This window comes from Xiphophorus hellerii, chromosome 10, assembly GCF_003331165.1.
Source record: "Xiphophorus hellerii strain 12219 chromosome 10, Xiphophorus_hellerii-4.1, whole genome shotgun sequence".
Taxonomy (NCBI): Eukaryota; Metazoa; Chordata; class Actinopteri; order Cyprinodontiformes; family Poeciliidae; genus Xiphophorus; species Xiphophorus hellerii.
In genome coordinates this window covers 23987671-24007089 of record NC_045681.1, presented here as the reverse complement: position 1 = coordinate 24007089, position 19419 = coordinate 23987671, and the positions used below count along the sequence as shown (strand labels likewise).

Below are 19419 nucleotides of genomic sequence, written 5' to 3'. Positions count from 1 at the left end.
TTGGTTGAACTAGTTTGGGTAAAACTCACTGAATATATACACATTAAGAATAAAATTACCAAAAAAGCAAATGGTGTGATTATTAAAGGACATATACTTTCATGTTATGTAATTTGCTCTTACTGGTAAAGAGTACAGCAGGATGGCGATGAAGAGCACGACGATGATGAGGATGATGAGTCCAAGGAACACCCACTTGAACCTTCTCCATACAATGAACTTCATGGTCTTGCAGGGGTTAGTGAACCAGAAGAAAGAGGTTTCTGGACGGCTGGTGAGGGGATAAAGCAGCGTTTGTTCAGCTGAACTGAAACCCATCCCGTTCTGTACAGTTTGGTTCGGCGCCATCTTACTTAGGAAAGTCTAGCTTTGGGTTCATGTTGGGTTCGTCCCGTCCTTTTCCTGCAGGTCTCTCGTCTGCTTCTGCTTCACTCACAATCTCCAGCGTCATCTCCACTTTACCCTGCCGAGACGAAAAAGTGAACAAGGACTCGGTTTGAACCAGTCTGTCCACAGATTCTCATCAAAACTGCTCTACAAACCTTACTGGTCCTCTTTTTACCCGTACGGTTAGAGTTACACCTCAAGGATTTATCTTTATTCTTCAATCAAACTCCTCAGAAATTTGTCTTACAATGCAATAAGGAAGGGTTTTGTTAAAAAAGGAACACTGTATGCTTACACCCAGTACTCTCTTCCCGTCCTGTTCGATGGAGCAAGGCCACCAGCCTCTGACTGACTGCTGAGCAAACAGAGACTTGGCAGTCGTCGGTTTGTCTGGCGTTACAATTTCCAGATTGTCCATCATGTTCAGGGAGCATTTCTCTGGAGTTTTGGCAGGAGGGACCAGCTTGCGTAAATCCAGCTCCAGCGTGCCTGAAAACAAGGGTCAACAAGTTTTGTAGTTTCCACAGTTATGAATGTAAAAACTGTGTGACACAAGGTGCAGTTTTGGGCCTTTACCCAAGTAATCGTCCAATGAGAACTTGTCGTTATCCCATATCTGAAGCAGCATCTTGGGAGGAATCCTGAACTCTGTATTGTCAAGACTCCAAAAGTGTTCCTGATGCAGAACGAATACACACATGGTTACATTCATTCAACAAAGCCAGTCCACTTTACGAAAACCTTAAACACACCTTACCTTCTTGGAAACGAGGCAGAGCTGTTCAGCTGGCAGGTAGTCAAAGCCAAAGACAAACCGCCAGTTAAAGTTTCCGTCTCCATCCAGAGACCTGTAGTGGACGTCAGTCTTCTGTTTGTCCTCCTCCATGCCCGGCATCCAGCTGCCACAGAGAATGACAGAATTTGTACACTCATGAATGTCCTTTGATGCCTTGATTGGACAACAACCAACCCTTACAGAAATACCACACAACCAGGCCAACAGGTTTGAATTTACCAAGGAAGTTTTTCTCAATCACAATTGAAGAATTGTGGATGAGAATTCTACATTCAGTCTCAAAAGTACATAGTAGTTGATTAAATGCCACTGTGTGAGCAACACCTTGACAACAAGCTTTCTGTTGCCATCAACAAGAGTCAATAGGGTTGGGGTCGGAGTTAAACTGAACTGAGGTTATTTTTAAAGCTGTTCCAGAAACTCCATAAGATGTTTTGTTCTTTCTGTTGGAACACCCAACTGCTTTTACTTTTTAACTTGTGATCTGAGGTGAAGTTCAACAATTATGAGGTCATCTTCCCCATTCATTATTCAATCCATTTCATGGATTGAATAATGAAGCTAAGCAAACCCTCTGCATGATTCTACATTTAAAAAGCCTAATCTTAACTTCCTCTCATCGCTGTGGCCAAACAGGTCAATCTTCATCTGATCTGACCATAAAGGTAGTTTGTAATAGTTGAATATTTCAGCAGAACTTAAAGGTTTAGATTTTTGAGCAGCTCAGCATTCTCCCAGTCCAGATGTGAAGCAGGCAGTGGGTGGTGACACTGGTATTCCATCAGTTTCCAGTTCAATACAGGCTGGATGCTCAGTGGTTCCTGAACATCCTAACCACTTTTCTTTCATCAGAGGGTGACCATTTGGTTGTTCAAGATTACGACAACGTAATCTTACTACAAGTCTTGTCCCTTTATCTTTAAGGTTCATCGACATTCCCCTTTGTCAGACTCAATGTCAACCAAATGATTTTTGATGTACCAGGAAGAAGCTTTGGTCAGCTATGGTCACCAACAGGTACTCGACCTCAACAAGTTCAAATTAATTCTGAAACCTTCAACATCCATTATTGGAAGGCTTCAGTACATACTTTAGCCTCTGTGACTTTGTTCCATTTGTAAAGTCGCTTCTTGTTGTTGAAGAACTGACTGTAGCCTACCCTTTCACGTAGATATCGCTCATGTTCTCTCCCGTGATGCTGGTTTCATCCAGAGTGACGTCGGTGGTGTTCCAGATGACCGCTCGCAGGAAGAACCTGAACATCGGCACAGGTCGTAAGGTCAGGTCAGCTCGGCGGCATCGTTGCACGTTCAACGGGACAGAAACATTGCCGACTTACTTTTTGGGTTTGCGGGGTGTGATGTCAAAGGGAGGACCAGGGAGCCCGATGCTTTTGGGGAAGACATCTACCCACATCTGAAGCTTTCCCTTTAACCAACACATAATGTAATCAGTATAACATAAACACTAATTTGACCATATATTCAGATTTTATTTTGTCAAGGTAGTCATACCTGAAAATAAATGGAGTAAAAACGTTTCAGATTTTTACTAATCAAACAACTTTAAAAGCCATGCATGATTGGACTGCTGGGTAACTGATGTCTAACCTGAGACAGATTTGGCTGGAAGGAGCTGTAGAGGGTCCTGGTCTCCACGTGTTCAGGAACCAGTCCCTGTGTTCTGAGGACATGCAGACAGAGGCGTTCTAGCGGCGGGCCCAGGTGCTGGTGAATTTCCGTGTTGCTTTCTTTAAGACAAAACAGAGTTTCATATAACTTGGTTGAAACAAGCGACCCGTTCTTACATCGTTTTAATCTCTTACCAAACTGAGCCAACGTGTAATCTTTTCCGTTGAATGTAAGCGACGTGCCATTGTCCTCCGTCCTGGGCTTGGACAGGCCTTTCAGTCGGGCCAGGTTCTCCAGGATCTGAGACGGCTTCAGCTGATCCCGCCACTGGTTGATGCCAGAGCTTCGATGACACAGAATCATATTTCATCCCTGTCCATAAAACCTCTTCAGACGTTTCACTGCATGTGGAGATGATAGAATCGAGCGGGCCGCCGGTTTGCTCACATGCAGTAGGTCTGAGGAAGGCCGCAGTAGGAGTTGTATCGAGACATGAAGCGGTTCTCGAGGTCGATGACCGTCTCGCCGACCTTTTCGTCACGAGTCAGGAGATCGTAGTCGTACACGGCAATTTTCAGGTCCTTGTCTTGAGGCAGGAAACATGTCATCTCAAACATCCTGAACAAGAGGAAGGGTGGAAAATGCTCAGCGTGACACTGGGGGAACGATGAACAACAAGGCCGAGTAGATTCACCTTCCAAACACAGGGTTTAGGATGTTGGGCAGGTAGTTATCTCTGTCATCCACTGTGTTTCGGCCCACTGATATTTTAATGTACGGGTCACACTGAAAAGACAAACCAAGTTAAAGCAGAGGAAACCATGAGCATAAGGAGGATTTTTTGGTTTTCACTACAGCTCCATTCTCACTCTGCCGTTGTTGTCTTTAGGCTGCAGGTCAATTGCCCGAACCACATAAATCCTGACCAGACACTCCTGGGGTCCGCTTTCCGGCAGCTCACGGAACTGCCGGGGCGGGGCAGCAACGCTGGGGTCATCTGGCAGGGGGTACACTTTGAACGCCCCCTAGTGGTAGGAACAGGGAAACACAGATGAGCTCACACATGTTTGCGCAGCTATCTTTGCAGGAACTTTCCATTGACTTCTTTTCATTTCTACAGCCTAAACCTAAACCTTACCCTAACCCTACCCATTACATACCTAACCCTAACCCTAACCAAAACTCAATTCACACCTTAGTCCTAAATCTGACCCCTGACCCAAAAACAGCGTTTCCCCTGGTGGGGACCAGGCTTTGGCCCCCACAAGGAGCATTGTGTCCCCACAACTTAGTATATGTCAGTAAAATGGTCCCCCGCACATACACACACACACACACACACACACCCCGTCATCAATATTCATTCATTCACCCACAGTATTTTTTTTCTTTTTCACAAATGTACAGTTGCTATGTACAGTATATCATACTGTGTTGTATAAGACATACTTCCACGTTCTGCTGTGTGTGTGTGTGTGTGTGTGTGCATGTAGGCATGTGTAAGCATTGGTGGTGGACTGAATGAATTAACACTGACATTATGAGTGTGTAAAGAAATGAAAACATCAATCAAGTCATAATAATGATAAGAATAAATCAATAAGAGTCAGGTAATCAAACATACAATGGATCAATTAATAGTTAAAAAGTTCCTTTAAGTAGAGTTTGTTAGATTTTATACAGGAATTAGATGAGAAAGGAAGAGAAATACAGAAATAAGAGAAAAAGGAGGGGAAAGACAAAAAACAATAAAGTTAATCCATAAAATAATGATGTTGTTCATAATATAAGTGAAAATGATATGGAATTTATACCAAATGTTATTTGGTATAAATTATACCAAATGTTATTTTCCATTGAAATGTGTTCAATACGTCAGACTGACAGCTGTCCTTGTTTTCCAATTCAGAATTGTCATTTTGGTTATGTTTAACATTGAAAGTAATCGTTTAGGATTGACATTGTTAAAAATGACTGAAGTGTCTCCTAATAAACCAAGACATTGTGATAATGAGATGAAACATCATCACAATGTCTCATCATAACTCCATTTCTTTTCAAGATGGTGGAAAGAGACGGAGTTACTTCTACCTGGAACGCCTGAACTGGTTTGTAGAGCCACAAAGCATGAAAATGTCTATCTGGTGTATTTTGTGCACAATTTCTACACATTCCACACTGAACCAGGTTCATTTTATGCATTTTTTTCAGCTTTGTGTTGAATTTGGTGGAGTATTTCACTGGGTTACAAAAACCATTTTTTGGAAGTTGTTTGTTTTTTTCATCTGAATCAGGACTATTTTGTACCGCTGAATCCAAAGATGACATCTATTTTTCTCAGTCAGGTCAGGTTTTTATTCTAATTTGATTTAGAGAAATCTGGTCTTCTGACTAAATTGATGACATTTTTGTGACATCATCAGTTAATTTCAGTTCATATTTCTCATCCAAAAAAAAGATTTTAGGAGAAAAAAAATTATTTTCTAACAGAGTGTATTAATTAATGTTACAAACTTCGATTTCTGTAAATTGAATAATAAACACTGAGAAGGGTAAGTACATGTGAATTGAACATTTCGTCTTCATTGTGTAAAATTCTCTGTCTCTTTTCTGTCCTGATGGAATCTCTCCTCCTGCTCTTCACTCATTGATCAGATTCTCAGGAAACCGATCCAGATGTGAGAACAAGTCCTGCATTTTGATGCTCATGTTGCTCAATAGTCCAGAAAGTTGACCTGATCGAGCAAAACCAATGTGATTTTTGGATTCAGCTCATAAACATGACCCTAAAACAGTTAAAAACCCTAGACAATGTTTTGGCAGTTAACCAGTGTTTCATTCTGAATATGTTTTGGTACCAAACGGACCTTGAACTCTCCGACCACGGTGGGGTCTTCGTCCCCGTTTTCGTTCTTGCCTCGCTGCAGTTTGAACGTGTTGCAGAAGTCGGTCAACCCTTTGAAATCGTCGATATTCTCCAACTCGCGGTCATACACCTGAAAATTTGCACCAACATGTAAGACTTGTGCAACCAGAAACGTAACTCTGTTTGCCACATAATGAGCTGTGAAGGGTCAGGATCATTTTGTGTGGGAAGAAATCAAGTCTGCGTACTTTAAGGGTGTCGTAGCCTTTCCTGGTGTAAGGGCCGCATTTCTCCTGGTCTCCAACTGAGGCGTAGAATTTACTCCACCAATCAACCGTCTCCTTTTCCTGAAAGTGCGGTTGAGTTGCATGATTATCTTGGCAGAGTTAAATGTGCAATCAGAACTTGAACGCTAGAAATGTTTGTCTCACCTTTTCTGCGTGCTTTGAAGACAGACAGGACGAGAAAAAAGGTCAATAAATGACTCAGTCATGACATCACCATCAGAGAACACACATGGCGAAAGAAATGTGGCGAAGGATTAGTGAGCATTCCTGTTTTTATGATTGATGGTACAAGGGTGTAACAAGGAAGGCAGATGCACCTCTAACAAAAGTCTTCCAGTTTTACTAGCTTCGACCAATCAAAGTTTTAAAAAAGGTTCAAATTAGAGTTTAGATTTATAGCTGGAGCTGAACCAAAATTCAGACCAGGATGCGGCAAAATTATCTGGTTGGTGATCGAGTTGGTCTCGCTCTTCTGTGGTGCATTTTTCAAAAAGCGTACAGTACAAACAGCACAGAGAAAACTAAATGAAAACATGTGAAATAAAGACGTGTTAATCTACTTAGAACAGTCTAAAAAGTGAATTACCCTGTTGAGGAAAGAAAGAACGGTGCATTAGATAGGACTAACAAGCACAGCACATTAAACTACTAATGTAGACATGATCCACTCCCATCAAATGTCCCAGAGGATTTATGCTCCACTATATAAAAAAGTTAATTTCAACCAAAAAAAAAAACAAAAACCCAGAACTGTTGAGATCTCAGAATTGTTTTTTTTTAGAAAAACAAATGTACATTTTGAAATTAATCTAATCTCAGAAGATTAATTTCTGAGAAAAAGAAATTTGTGTTTGAAAAGTTGAACATTTGCTAGAAAAAACACAAATTTTTTTAGATTAATCTCAACTATATCAACTATCTCAACTAGAAAAACTATACAAGACATGAAAACAAACAATGAAATTTGAGTTTGAAAAGTGAAAAATTAACCCTGTGTTTACAAGTGACAAAATAGAGGCGGGAGATATTACACTATTTACTCAAATGGTGGTCTAAAGGCAAAACCAAAAAAAGCTTAATTAAAGTATGTCATGTTTACTTCAGGCTCTCATTAGAGTTAATTAGTTGTTGTTGTTTTTTTAGGTCCAACCTAAAAAAACAACAACAACAAAAAAAATCAAATGTTCTCAATAATAAAATCTTAAATGCATTGCAACTCATTTACTTAGTAAAAGGCGTCTGGTTGTGTAAATACAGCAGTTTTATGAAGACCTCAGTGGTTTGGGCAACCTGAGCCACAGCTCAGGGCGAAAGTGTCAACTGGATGATTTCTGGCCGTTTTCACCATAAATCTGGACGAACTGGAAGAGGCCAGCAGCCAGTCATCCCATCAGGGAGCCTTTGCTCCATGTTACACCCTCACTGTGATCAAAATGATTCAGTGTGTCGATTAAAGCACTTCTAGATATGTTTGGTAAAATCAGCCGCGGTGTGGATTACAGCCATGTCACTGGTTTAGTGAAAGCTACAGGAAGTAATCATACATACAAACGGGACAGTTGGGGAAGCCAGTTTGTTGAAAGCTGCAGACATACTGTATAAACACTGCAAGCCAAAGCATTGAAATCTGTCAAAATTTGACACTTTAGGAGCCAAATTTTGTTTGTGTTTAAACTCGGTGCTGGGGGGGTCAGATACAAGAAGCTAGCATTAACCTGCGCCTCCAGCAGCGGTCGGCCCTCGTCCATCGTGATGGCAACGTCCTTACGAGGCGCAGTCATCATCAGAGCCACTGTTGGACAGAAATGAGGAAAGATTTTCTCCCACGTCTGGAACAACTTGTCGACTTGAGGAACTGGAACTCACTCTTGGAGGCCCTGGCTCCCTCGGAAGTGACGACGTACGGGTCGCACCTGAACTCCTCCAGAGAGGTGATGGTGCACTGACCAACCACAGGCTTCCTGCCAAACGGCCGGTGGTCGATCACCTTCACCACGATGGGAGGAGTGTACATCTCATCCTTTGGAAGGAGCTGAGAGGGAAAGAATAGGAAACAACCTGAAGCTTTAGGAAGAAGTTTAGGATTTTATATTTAACAACAAAACACACTGAGATGTCGAATGCTCATCCATGTCCTCTTACCACTTGTGTTTTATCCAAAAACTGATGTATTTTGATACAAAGTAGTGCATAACTGAAGTGGGAGCAAAATGATGAATATCTATGAAGCTTTTTTAGACAGTGAGGTAGTGATAAGCTTCTTAAAGAGGTTTTATCTAAAAAACACTGGACATAAAGACTAATTACGGGTGAAGTCATGTGACTTTGTTGTGCGCTAAATGCTGCAGACATTTCCTGGTTGCAGTGTTTGGAAGAACACATCAACATATTTGAAATGTTTTTATGTCCAGTGCTTTATAGATTAAACCTCCTCTTGAAAAACGATTTGTTCTCTCTCTTTATGGTCACAACTATTAAAATAAAAACATCAGTTCATCTGTTTCTTTTTGAGTTTAATGCACAGTTTGATAAAAAGTGTTAATTGGGATATATGTGACTTTTTCTGCAAAGTGCCTCAAGACAACATTTGTTGTGCATTGATGCTATAAATATATATATATATATATATATATATATATATATATATATATATAAATATATAAAAGTTGAATTTCTTATTCAATTTCAGACTGAAGGACCAAAATGCTACATTTCAAATATCCCTGTTGACGTCATCATTACCACTTTGATGAAGAGGACGGAGCCGGGGAAGTTGGGGCTCTTCTTCATGTTCTTGATCACAGCAGTCTCCACCCGCTGGCCTCCGCACTCCACCACCAGGCTGGGGGAAGACACCGCCGCCAGCTGGTACGTCTTCATGTTCCTCAGACCCCACGCCAGAATCTGGTGGCCGAGAGGAGAGTTGGTCACACAGAGAGAAAGAGAGCATCGATGGACCGGCATCTGCCGATGAGCCTCACCTCCACGGCTGTGAGCTGCACCACCGGCCGGATCCCCTGAGGGACCATGTAGAGGTTCTCAGCTCTTTTTGGGGGAACCAGGGGGAGATCCCCCTCACCCGACTGCAAAAAGACAAACTCTCAACGTTTTGTTTCCAAGACTGACCGTAGAGAGACAAAAGGGAAGAGGATGAAATACCAGTTTGAAAAATAGAAAACTTCTTACTTGAGCACTGAATTCAGGGTTTGTACAGGTTTCACATTTTAAAAAGTATGATTGCTAAAAATGTATGGAAATAATCAACCAAGTAATTGATTAACCGTTAACTGGAGTATTCAGACTCAAAAAAAAGGCTGTTTCCTGAAAGAACATATTCGGAGCAGCAACTGAGCAAAAACTGCCCAAAAATATATACATTTCACATTTAAGATATAAAAAAAAATGTTGATCTGTTCTACGCAGCTCTCCTCTAGTTTTAGCTTCACCTGGTTCAAATTCTGTAAAAACAAGCAAACTTAAAGATTAAGTATCTTTTACTATCCAGTTTTTAATTAGTCAATTTAAAAATTAACCAGCAGACCAGCCTGACTCTGTTCTGACGAGTCAAACAGAAGGAATGAGTTTCACACATGATGATTCTTTTAGCTGCAGCTGAATCGTTTGCTACACATGATGAACAGCATCATTGTTCATCACTGTTTTTGCATTCAAGGCAATAAAATAAACTTCTTATTTAAGAAGAATTTGCATTTTTATGTTGCACAATATACTTTTTAAGTGCAAGTTAAAAAGTTAAAATGAAAAAGTCGCAGTTATCTGGTTAAAAAGTTTTATTATCGGATTAATCCTCAGAATAATTGATAGAATAATCGATTGCTACAGTAATAGCTGCAGCCTTGATGCAGAACTTGATCAAAGATCAACATTACTCCACTAGATTATCCCAACATTATGAGCTAATCTCATCATCATCATCATCAAATTCTGTTGTTCACAGAATGAAACAAAAATCATTTTCCTGTTGTACTTTCTGTCTTTTCCCAGCATTCCCCACCCCAGTCGCTCAGACTGCCAGCTGTAAGAACACGTTACCTCCAACCCTCTCAATTTAAAAACATCAAGAGATGTTTGGTGTCAAGAAACCAAACTGTATAGGAACATTTGGTGTAGCAGGTAATTCAGTCCAAATGCAAAGCAGGAAGCAATGCTCCACAATTTCTAAGAATGTAAAGCCACCCGTTTCCCAGAGATGTACAGATAATTTTTTTTTTGATAAATCAGACCTTGTCTTTAAGAATGAGTTCAGCAGCCACGAGTGCCTCCCCAGACCTCTGGCCCTTCTGGATGACGGGGTGCCACAGCAGCCTGGGCGTCTGATCCATCCCGGAGTTCAGCTTCACCAGTGGGACGCAAACGCTGCGGCCCAGCTGCTCGTCCTTCCCCTGCACACACCATCGCATGTTTCACTTCCACAGAGTTCAGCTGGAATCCCCAACGGCAGAGAACCAACGAGGACCTGAGAAAACTCCCAGAGGGTAACGGATTTATTCAGCCACAGTCACGCCCGTTAGGAGGGGAAGAGATGGACGTTGTTTTGCAAGGAAATACAATTCTGCAGAGAAGTTCTCCGGCATGAAAAAGAATGTTACATTTAATAAAAGGCATGCTGAATCTTTCCTGAGGAAAATTAGTCCTTGAAAAGTCAATTTTCTGCCCTATGAAAGTTCAACTTTTGAACGATGCATTTACAGTCTGAAGCCATTTCATCTGTAAATGGGATCTTTCAATCGTTGTAACACAACACCACCATGCAGCCTACCAACACCACCATGCAGCCTACCAACACCACCATGCAGCCTACCACTTGGTCACTGTCGTAGAACTCCAGCACCACGTCTGGAGGATTGGCGACGACGTTCTTGGGGTCTCCGTAAATCTCCACGTCGCTGAAAATCAGAGTTTGGTCCCAGGTCGGGTTCAGCGTGGCCCGGAGCTTCTCGGTCGTCTTGCTAACGTGAAGGAAGGAAACGTGCGCGTACGGATCTGTAACATGGGAAGACATGATTTTACCTCATCTTCATTTGAATGGGTCAGTCTTATTAAAAACACAAAGACTCGTCATGGTCAAGAGGGAGATCTGTAGCGGACATGATGCTGAACTGCTTTTGTCCAGGTCACTTTAAAAACGTGGTCTGAGATATAGTCACATCAACCGACTTGCTTGTGATTTAAATATTTAGGTTTTTTTGTAGCTAAATATTTAGTTTACAAATATTGTGTTTGCCAACTAGATATTTAGTTCCAATTGAGATATTTTCTTTAAAGATTTAGCTCAGACCTAAAAATTTAGCCATCAAGCTAAATATTTAACTCATGACTAAATATTTATGTCAGAGATAAATATTTAGCTTGAGAATTAAATATTTAGTTTGTAAACTACATATTTAGTCTACAGACTAAATATTTAGCTTCAAATTTAATACTTAATTTAACTAAACATTTGGCTTGTGAATTATATCTGGTTAGGAACTGCACACATTTATGAATGTATGAACATGATTAAAATATAACTTTGAAAATGAACACTCAGTTTATTTCCCAGGCTAAATAAACCAAATATTGCTGTTAATATTTTACTGTGTAACTTTTCAAACGCGGCCCAGTAGCAGAGCGCCGTTTGACCTGCTGCAGAAGCGATCCTTTAAAAGGATTTCACTTTTTCGACTGAAATAAAATAAACTTTTTCATAACATTCTAATTTCCTGACATGGATCCATATATTTTTTTCCCCCACAGATAAAATCTTACCAGAGAAACTGTCTTTGTCCATAGAGATCAGGTTCCTGGCCTGGTAGAGATAGACTCGGAGGTGGTACATGTATGACCCTGCAGAGGAGTTACGGAAAATACAATAAATTCACATCTGACCCTTCTGGCCTGTGGTATGTTATGTTCTGATTGTCTGTGGCTCACTGTCAAAGGTACAGGACACGGTGGGGGTGTTGGCACCAAACAGCTTGGTGGCGTCGCCTTTGGAGCCTTTCTCCTTGTCCTCTGTATCGACGCCCTGCAGACCAAAGCAGAAACATCCTTAAGCGGCGTGTTCATGTGTCACACGGCAAATACAAGCCAAACTGCGCCTGAGGAGCCGGCCTTCATTAATCGTGGGTAAATATTTGGTGACTCATTAAGCTCACAGTCAGTTCCTGCTTCCTCTGAATTACCAACAGAACTGTTTGCTGCTCCGAACGAGAATCTGTCCGTCTGTGACGGTGGATCCAGTTTCACTCACTAATGCGCCCTCCAGCTGAAAGATGGCGCAGGCTCCGAGGCGATCTTCGGGCGCCATCTTTCTCCTCCAGCGCCGTCGACGGAACGAGTCCGAGGAGCGCTCGTTTCGATGGAACTTCCAGCCGATCAGGGAGGAGAATTCCCATCCCGCGGGGTCACCTTGATCTCTCCTCTGTGCGTTTGAGAACAAACATCTCAAGGTGACAATTTTTTCTTAAATGGATAAATGCAGAAATGCATGTGGCATCATTTCTGACAGTTCCTGCACTAAGCCGCGGCATCAGATACCGACCTCTGGTGCCGCTCCGGCGGGACGCGGCGCTCTCTTTCGGGGCCGGACCAACCTCCTCCGCCGATGGACGTGGTACATCTTCTCAGCAGGGACCCAGGATAGGGGCTTATCATCTGGAGGAATGGTCACCCCGTACTCCCAGCCTGTACAGAACACACACACACACAGAGTTGTATACTTTTATCATTCATTTTATTCTTGCAGTATTTTGTCATTTTTATGTTTCTTCTAATGATATTTCAGTTCTTTTACCCCTGAATTAATGGAGAGCACTTTGGTGCAGAGCTCACTGCTTTACAGCTCTACAGAAATAAATGTATGTGATTGGTTCATTCACCTGCCTTCACACATTAATTTGTGTTGCATGCGATTCTTAATTCATGGGATCTAAATCGCCAGTGGTCTACACTTATAGTATGTAACTTTTATACTTAGAAATGTTTTTTTGGTGTGTTTTTTTTTACATATTTCTTAAAGCTGTTAGGGTTAGGTGGGGTTGTGACAGAATGACAATAATAATCTCAGAGAAAAAAAAAAGAAATCGAGCTCTTTTGCTCCATTCAGAAACAACCAATCAGAGTCAGGAGGAGGGCCTTAGAGCTGTCAATTACCCTGGAATATGTGCTGCTCACAGCCTCTCTCTGCCCTCTGCTTGACTACTACAATGATGGTAGATGAACAGTTTTCCTGTATCTGTAAGCTGTTCCTCTGTCACTACATGAGGTGATTGTCAGCACTAAGCCCCTCCTCCTGGCTCTGATTGGTTGTTTCTAACTGACCAGCAGTGTATTTCTGCAGCTGGCAGTGGGAGCATTGATTAGATCAAAGAACAACCATGAAAAGCTCAGTTTATGGAAGTAAAATAACACATTATGAGTTTCTGCACCTTGATCATCCACAGCTCTGTTGATGTCCACCGTCCAGCTGTCCTCCCACGTCCAGCCCGGAGGACAGTCGAACTCTTTAGGGTTTCGGCTTTTCTCTCCGTTCTGCCCAACACACGAATCAGGTCAGCTGCATTTTCATAATCAGGAGCGTGCATCTCTTTTTTTATTTTTAAGCAACCGAGTAACAGAGAGATGATCCGCAGGTTTAATTAATATTAAAACATCCAAATTTGTGTATTTTTGTCGTAGAGATCCTGATGGGGTGTGTGTGTGGGTGTGTATGCTCTGCGCCGCGGCTCGCTGCTCTCACCACGTCTGTGTACGGCTCCGAGGCGGCCTTCCACTCTCCGCCAGGGAAACGGCTCTCGTTCTGGAACACCTCGTCCATGAACTCTGTGTGTCCGGCGTCTGCCTCGGTTAGCAGGCTGAAACAAAGCCAAACCATCTTTTAATAAAAAAAATAATGCAAATATTCAGTGTAATTGGGTTAAAATTAAGTAAAGCCCTAAGGCAGAGGGGTCAAACTCATTTTGGGCCACATGTAAATCATGACTGTTCTCACGGGTATTGATAAAACCCATTAGCAAATAAGTAAAATATAAATAAATAGCTGTGTCTACATTCCATAATTACTTCAACATTGAAAGTTTTTTCACATTGGATCAGTACCTCCAGGATTTCATGTTTGTTTTTGTGATTTTTCTTTGCAATCATAATCATAGTAGGAAATCATCAAAGTAGAAAATGTTCCAACTGCAGGTGGGAGTTAGGGGTTTTTTTGCGGAAAATTTGCAATAAACTCACAATTCTGCATTAGCATGAAAAAATGCGGGGTTCTGTTGATTTTGGCGCGAATTTCTACGATCATGGGATTGCGAAAAACAATGACTGATGTAATTTGGTGCCTAGAGACACACGTGCTTTGGGGGAAGCTTTAAAATCAGAAGCAGTTTCTACGGAAACGACCATGAGGGAGGCAGAAATGTTTGCCGTTTAGTTCGATTCCAGTTAGAATGAACTTAACAGGTTTTCAAAACGACGCTTCCCCACAGCGCTGCCTCTTTCTGTTTACTGCGACTAATTAAAGGGGCGGGGCACAGGTTGCTAATCCTCTCTGTTCTCTTTTTAATGAGAAGTAATTATCTGACATGGAAGCCCATTTCCACCTCTTTGATAGAAAAAAACAACAACTTGTATCTCATAACATCTTGCGATCATAAGATATATTTTTTTCTTTGACAAACGTGGTTCTTTGAAATTTATTTGACATTATGGGATTGTTCAAAACTCCCAATATTACAAACATTACAACAGATCCTGAAGTATTGCTCAGTGATGCTGGCAACATTCATTTCTTTCTATCAAGACTAACTTGTCTCATTCATCTCCTTACAATGCAAGAGAGACAATTCAAGCTAGCTCTGTTAGCCTAGTCATAATAATGAGCTCATTTCGTTTTGGGGGGATTTCATCAAACATCAAGACTGACTGTTGTGGAAACCAGAACTTCCAGCTCACTGGTACGTTCTGCTACAGACATCAAGTCATTTTCTGTGGAATGAGAGAAATGTGAATAAAGCAGAGGAAGTGTGACCCATTCAATTTAGTCCTGGTGAATAAAATAAGTTTTTCTGTGTTGAATTTACTAAATAAGCAAAGACTAGTTTAGACAAACTTGTCTCCCTTCATTAAACCTGTGTGTTCTCACGCTTTCTCCGGGTCGATGAACCAGTCGGACTCCCACTCCCATCCTCTGGGTGGCATGAAGTATTCCTGCTTCAGCTTCAGTTTTCCCGTCACATCGGAGAACTTGTGGCGGCCCACCAGTCCGGTGGTCCCCCAGTTCCCAAACACTTTGGCCTGGTTTTCATACTGCAACACAGCAGACGACACGGCGACTGAAAGCGACTGGACAGGCATGTATATCCTTAAACTTTTATCCAGTTTCTCTCTTATTACTATATACTTCTATTTATTTTGTTGACATTTATGCGATTATGTTTGGATGACTGAACAGAGCTCAGCTTTATATACCAACTTATATACCAACAGATCGTACTCTGACTAGGAAGTGAAACAAACTGAAGGAAGTTGGCTACATATTTAGGAGCATCATAGTAAAGGGGGCTGAATACAATCATATGCTTCTCAGAATTTACTTATGAAACAATCTTGAACTGTTCAAGCGTTGTTGATTAAGTAACAACTTCCAAGCTGGATGAAACTTTATATTGAAACATTTATTTGACAAAAAAAATAAAATAATTCTCCATTAAAGCTCAGTTGTTGAAGTCTCATACCAGTTCAGCAAACACACTGAAGGTTCCCTCTGAGAAGGCGTTGAACCTTTTCTCTTGTGCAGAGAGGCCCAGCCACATGTTGACCCTGACCTGAACCGGAACCTTCAGGCCTTTGGTCTTGTCCATGGGGTACTGAGGGCATGAACACCACAAAGCTTCAACAAGATGATGAAGAAAGTAGCAGTTCAGAAAATCTAACAGCAGAATCTGGTCCAGCGTCTCTTACCCCCCCACACACACACTGTGTACCTTCAGGAAGATGGTCCGAGTCTGGCCACAGTGCTGCCCACAGGCCTGCTCGCTGTAGGTGGAGTAGAGGATCTGATGAGCCGGGATGCGGCTGTAGGCCACACGCTTCTCGCCGCGCAGCATCCAGATGATCACGTCAGGCATGCTGTTCTGGGGCTGCAGACGAGGAGAATGTTGGCAGAGAAAACTTTGGCCATATTAGGAGTTTTTGAAACAATTCCTGAACGCCAGCCGGAACCCAGCCTCAAACCTTTGGGCTTCCTGTGTGTGTGTGTGTACCTCGTCGGCCAGCTGGTTGAGCTTGTCCGCCCAGCTCTCTATGTCCGGCAGTGTGTCTGGGATTTCCCTGGCCTCCTCTCTCATGCGTCTCGCGGCCACCTTGATGGACGTCAGAGCGCTGTCTCGTAGTTTCTTGATCTGGATGTCCAGAGATGTCAGGTTGGAGCGGCCCTCCAGGTCAGGGGTGGGGAAACTCCACGAGAACACACACAGTCAGTCACAATCATTATCCACATGTCAATACATTTTCTGGTCTTGTTAATTTGTGGTTATTCTGATCCTTTAACCTGACCTCCCTTTCACTGAAGCAGAGATGCACCAACAAAGACTCGAAGCTAACCATTTCTAGCATTTTGTAAAAGGTGTTTAGGCCCCATTTAAGAGTGAAATAAATAGGGCTCTGCAATATGTCTTTGAAATTATATAAATTTTTGATTTGAAACATTTCCACAGTCAATCATTTTCATAGCTAATAATTTATTCAGTCCAAATTCTGGAATATTCCCCACCAATTCACTACTTGGGTTTCCATAGTTAGGAGTGATGTCAGCGCACCCAAGACTCATCATCTTTCTAATTATTTTGAATTTGATTTCAGGTCAACTCAGCATCCAAGAAGGAAGAGATTATTGAAATAAAAGTCAAAATTTTTTTGAAAATAATTTCTATCATTTGAAAAAAAAAAAGTAAAAATAAAAACAATAAGTAAAGAAAGTGAAGGGGGAAAAATAAATGATTAAAATCAGGAATCAAATTGGATTTGAAAAAAATTTAATGTATGTTTGAGCCCTGCAACACACACGTTTCTTCAATCTGGAAGAGAGCAAGGCTAATTGGATAACAGGAAGGCTGAACAGAAGAACCGCTGTTTAACTTTTTGCACTTTCAACATTTCAGAAAACATGCCAGAAATGGAAATGTAGGCAGCCGTTCAGCAACACAAAGATGATTTGGTTTAACCTCAAGAGATTCTCACATCCAATGTGAGACTCACTCTCCTAATACAAAATGGAAATAGAGTCACCTTTGTAAAATAGTGGCCCAAGTCATTTCATGGCAAAAGTGATATTTTTTTTGTTGTTGTTGCCAAAATTACTTTGCAAAAAACAACAAAAGCCATTATTTTAGAAAGGTGCCTTTATTTTGAATCCGGTTCTATTATGGTTCTGAAAGTGAAACTGGAATAAACCAAAATTGAAGCTGAATGTGAAAATGTTTTACAAAAAGTCAAGATAATCACTCTACAAAATGCTGTAGGGTGCATCTCCTGTTAGACAGGCAGGAAATAGACCCTTTCTCTGTTTACCTGTCCAAGTCTTCAATCAACTGATTGAGTAACTTCATCCACACCTCTGCCAGCTGGCTGTCGGGAACTTTAGCCAATATGGCCGTTTTAAATGCATCCAGGTTGGATTGCTAAAACATGAAACACAGAACACTGAACAAGCAGCTCCCTCTCACATATTCTCAGATCAACTTTAAAGCTGCAGTGTGCAACTTTTATTTAAAAAAAGTTTTATTTTTACATATTTGTTAAAACTGTCACCATGTTGTGACGGCATGGGACAGATAATCTGTGAAAAAGATTGTTTCTCCTCCCTGTGCTTCTATAGCTGTCTGAAGAAATGCACCGCCTCCAGGTCAGAAACAACCAATCAGAGCCAGGAGGAGGGCCTTAGAGCTGTCAATCAACTTTGTGTTCTCACTGCTAAATGTGCTAATGGTGGAGAAACAAATTATAGTTTCAGGAAAACCATTCATCAGTCAACATTGGTGGCTATGCTAACTAGGATTAGCATTCAGGACAGGCTCTGTTGACGCAGAGAAACTCTAGTGGTAGCAGAAAGCAAGGGAAGGGGTGGGGGGCATGATTGACAGTGCTAAGCCCCGCCCCCTGGCTCTGATTGTTGTTTCTCATTGGATTTTTTTCATCTGTCTGATCTTATGTTGCTACGACATAGTGACAATTACATAATTATGCAAAATACATTTTTTTATAAAAGTTACATACAGCAGCTTTAACACATCAAGAAGTCCCAATAAAATAAATATGTTGCATCAGGACTTTAGTTAGCAAAGAAAACACTGATGTTTACCAGGCGGTGTGTGATGTAGAGGATGATGTTGACAGAATCGAGGCGGTGACCAATGTCCTCCCAGAAGGACGTGAGAACAACCACTGGCTTAGTGTTTGCCCAGGGCAGGTAGTAGTAATGGTTACCTGGGAAACAGAACCACAGGTGAGGTCCAGTGAAGCCTTGAAACGTTTCGTTTAAAGCAGGGCTGCTCAAGTCCAGTCCTCGAGAGCTACCATCCTGCAACTTTTAGAAGCATCCTTACTCCAACAGCCGGGGATCAGCTCTAAACAGGCCTGGTAACGAGCCACTCATCTGATTCAGGTGTGTTGGCGCAGGGATGCATCTGAAAGTTGCAGGATGGTAGCTCCCGAGGACTGGACTTGAGCAGCCCTGATTTAAAGAGCTTTAGACTGTTGGTTGCATCAGTGACTATAAAACAAACAGCTTAATCACATACCATCAAATACAGCACAGCTGTACTGGGTGGTGGAGGCCAGGGGTTTACAGGTGGTGTCCAGTTTGTTGCCGTAGTTACCAATGCTGACCTCAAACTGGATGGGTTCGCCAGGCTCCTGGATCATGGAGGCGCTGTGGAAGACTGCGCACAGACAGTATTTTCTTCTTCGCTGGTACTTCTTAAGAATGGGGAAGAAAAAACAGTATGTTAACTTTTATATGATAAAATGCTAGCTATGTTGTCGAAATGATGAATAAGTTTTAACAGTGATTAGAATGGGATGGTTTTCAGCTTGCAACTCAAATCTAATAAATTTTCCAGTCAATAAATGGATTAAACCTCAGTGCTAATATGCTATGCTAGGTATGCTAACAACCCTCTTCATTGTGGAAGTTATTATTGTGGGAATACGTCTCCTGTTTCAGCAGTTGTCAGGTTGTCAGCTCCAGATCCAGTCCTCGAGGGCCGGGGTCCTGCTGGGTTAAGCCTGATCCAGGAGAGCAAAGCGATGTGCCGCTCTGTTCATGTGCAGCTCCACCCAGCTGAAGACAGAGTGGTGGAGCATGAGGGGCCTCCTGAGGGGCCACCTGAGGGGCCACAAGGCTGCAGCTGTGATCTGGTAATCTCTGGCTTCAGGTCCCTGTTGTTCATCATGTTG

The 19419-nt window shown here is 41.9% G+C and overlaps 1 protein-coding gene across 6 annotated transcripts in view; it reads right to left on the bottom strand.

Moving 5' to 3' along the window:
* LOC116726603 (myoferlin) overlaps positions 1–19419 on the bottom strand; it is a 39371-nt gene that overhangs the window by 904 nt on the left and 19048 nt on the right. For all 6 annotated transcript variants that reach the window (XM_032573376.1, XM_032573378.1, XM_032573379.1 and 3 more), the window contains 34 exons: positions 18762–18939; positions 18323–18447; positions 17533–17642; positions 16227–16419; positions 15948–16103; positions 15699–15830; positions 15107–15270; positions 13709–13823; positions 13398–13500; positions 12512–12654; positions 12221–12391; positions 11902–11995; positions 11737–11814; positions 10790–10971; positions 10212–10370; positions 8949–9050; positions 8710–8871; positions 7834–7999; positions 7683–7759; positions 6112–6123; positions 5929–6027; positions 5682–5810; positions 3684–3839; positions 3509–3600; positions 3262–3432; positions 3009–3157; positions 2794–2933; positions 2523–2611; positions 2343–2438; positions 1145–1286; positions 964–1063; positions 683–876; positions 354–463; positions 124–271 (listed from right to left, as the gene is read on the bottom strand). In XM_032573376.1, coding sequence (XP_032429267.1) covers positions 124–271; positions 354–463; positions 683–876; positions 964–1063; positions 1145–1286; positions 2343–2438; positions 2523–2611; positions 2794–2933; positions 3009–3157; positions 3262–3432; positions 3509–3600; positions 3684–3839; positions 5682–5810; positions 5929–6027; positions 6112–6123; positions 7683–7759; positions 7834–7999; positions 8710–8871; positions 8949–9050; positions 10212–10370; positions 10790–10971; positions 11737–11814; positions 11902–11995; positions 12221–12391; positions 12512–12654; positions 13398–13500; positions 13709–13823; positions 15107–15270; positions 15699–15830; positions 15948–16103; positions 16227–16419; positions 17533–17642; positions 18323–18447; positions 18762–18939 — 4437 coding nt within the window. The remainder of the gene's footprint in view (positions 1–123; positions 272–353; positions 464–682; positions 877–963; positions 1064–1144; positions 1287–2342; positions 2439–2522; positions 2612–2793; positions 2934–3008; positions 3158–3261; positions 3433–3508; positions 3601–3683; positions 3840–5681; positions 5811–5928; positions 6028–6111; positions 6124–7682; positions 7760–7833; positions 8000–8709; positions 8872–8948; positions 9051–10211; positions 10371–10789; positions 10972–11736; positions 11815–11901; positions 11996–12220; positions 12392–12511; positions 12655–13397; positions 13501–13708; positions 13824–15106; positions 15271–15698; positions 15831–15947; positions 16104–16226; positions 16420–17532; positions 17643–18322; positions 18448–18761; positions 18940–19419) is intronic.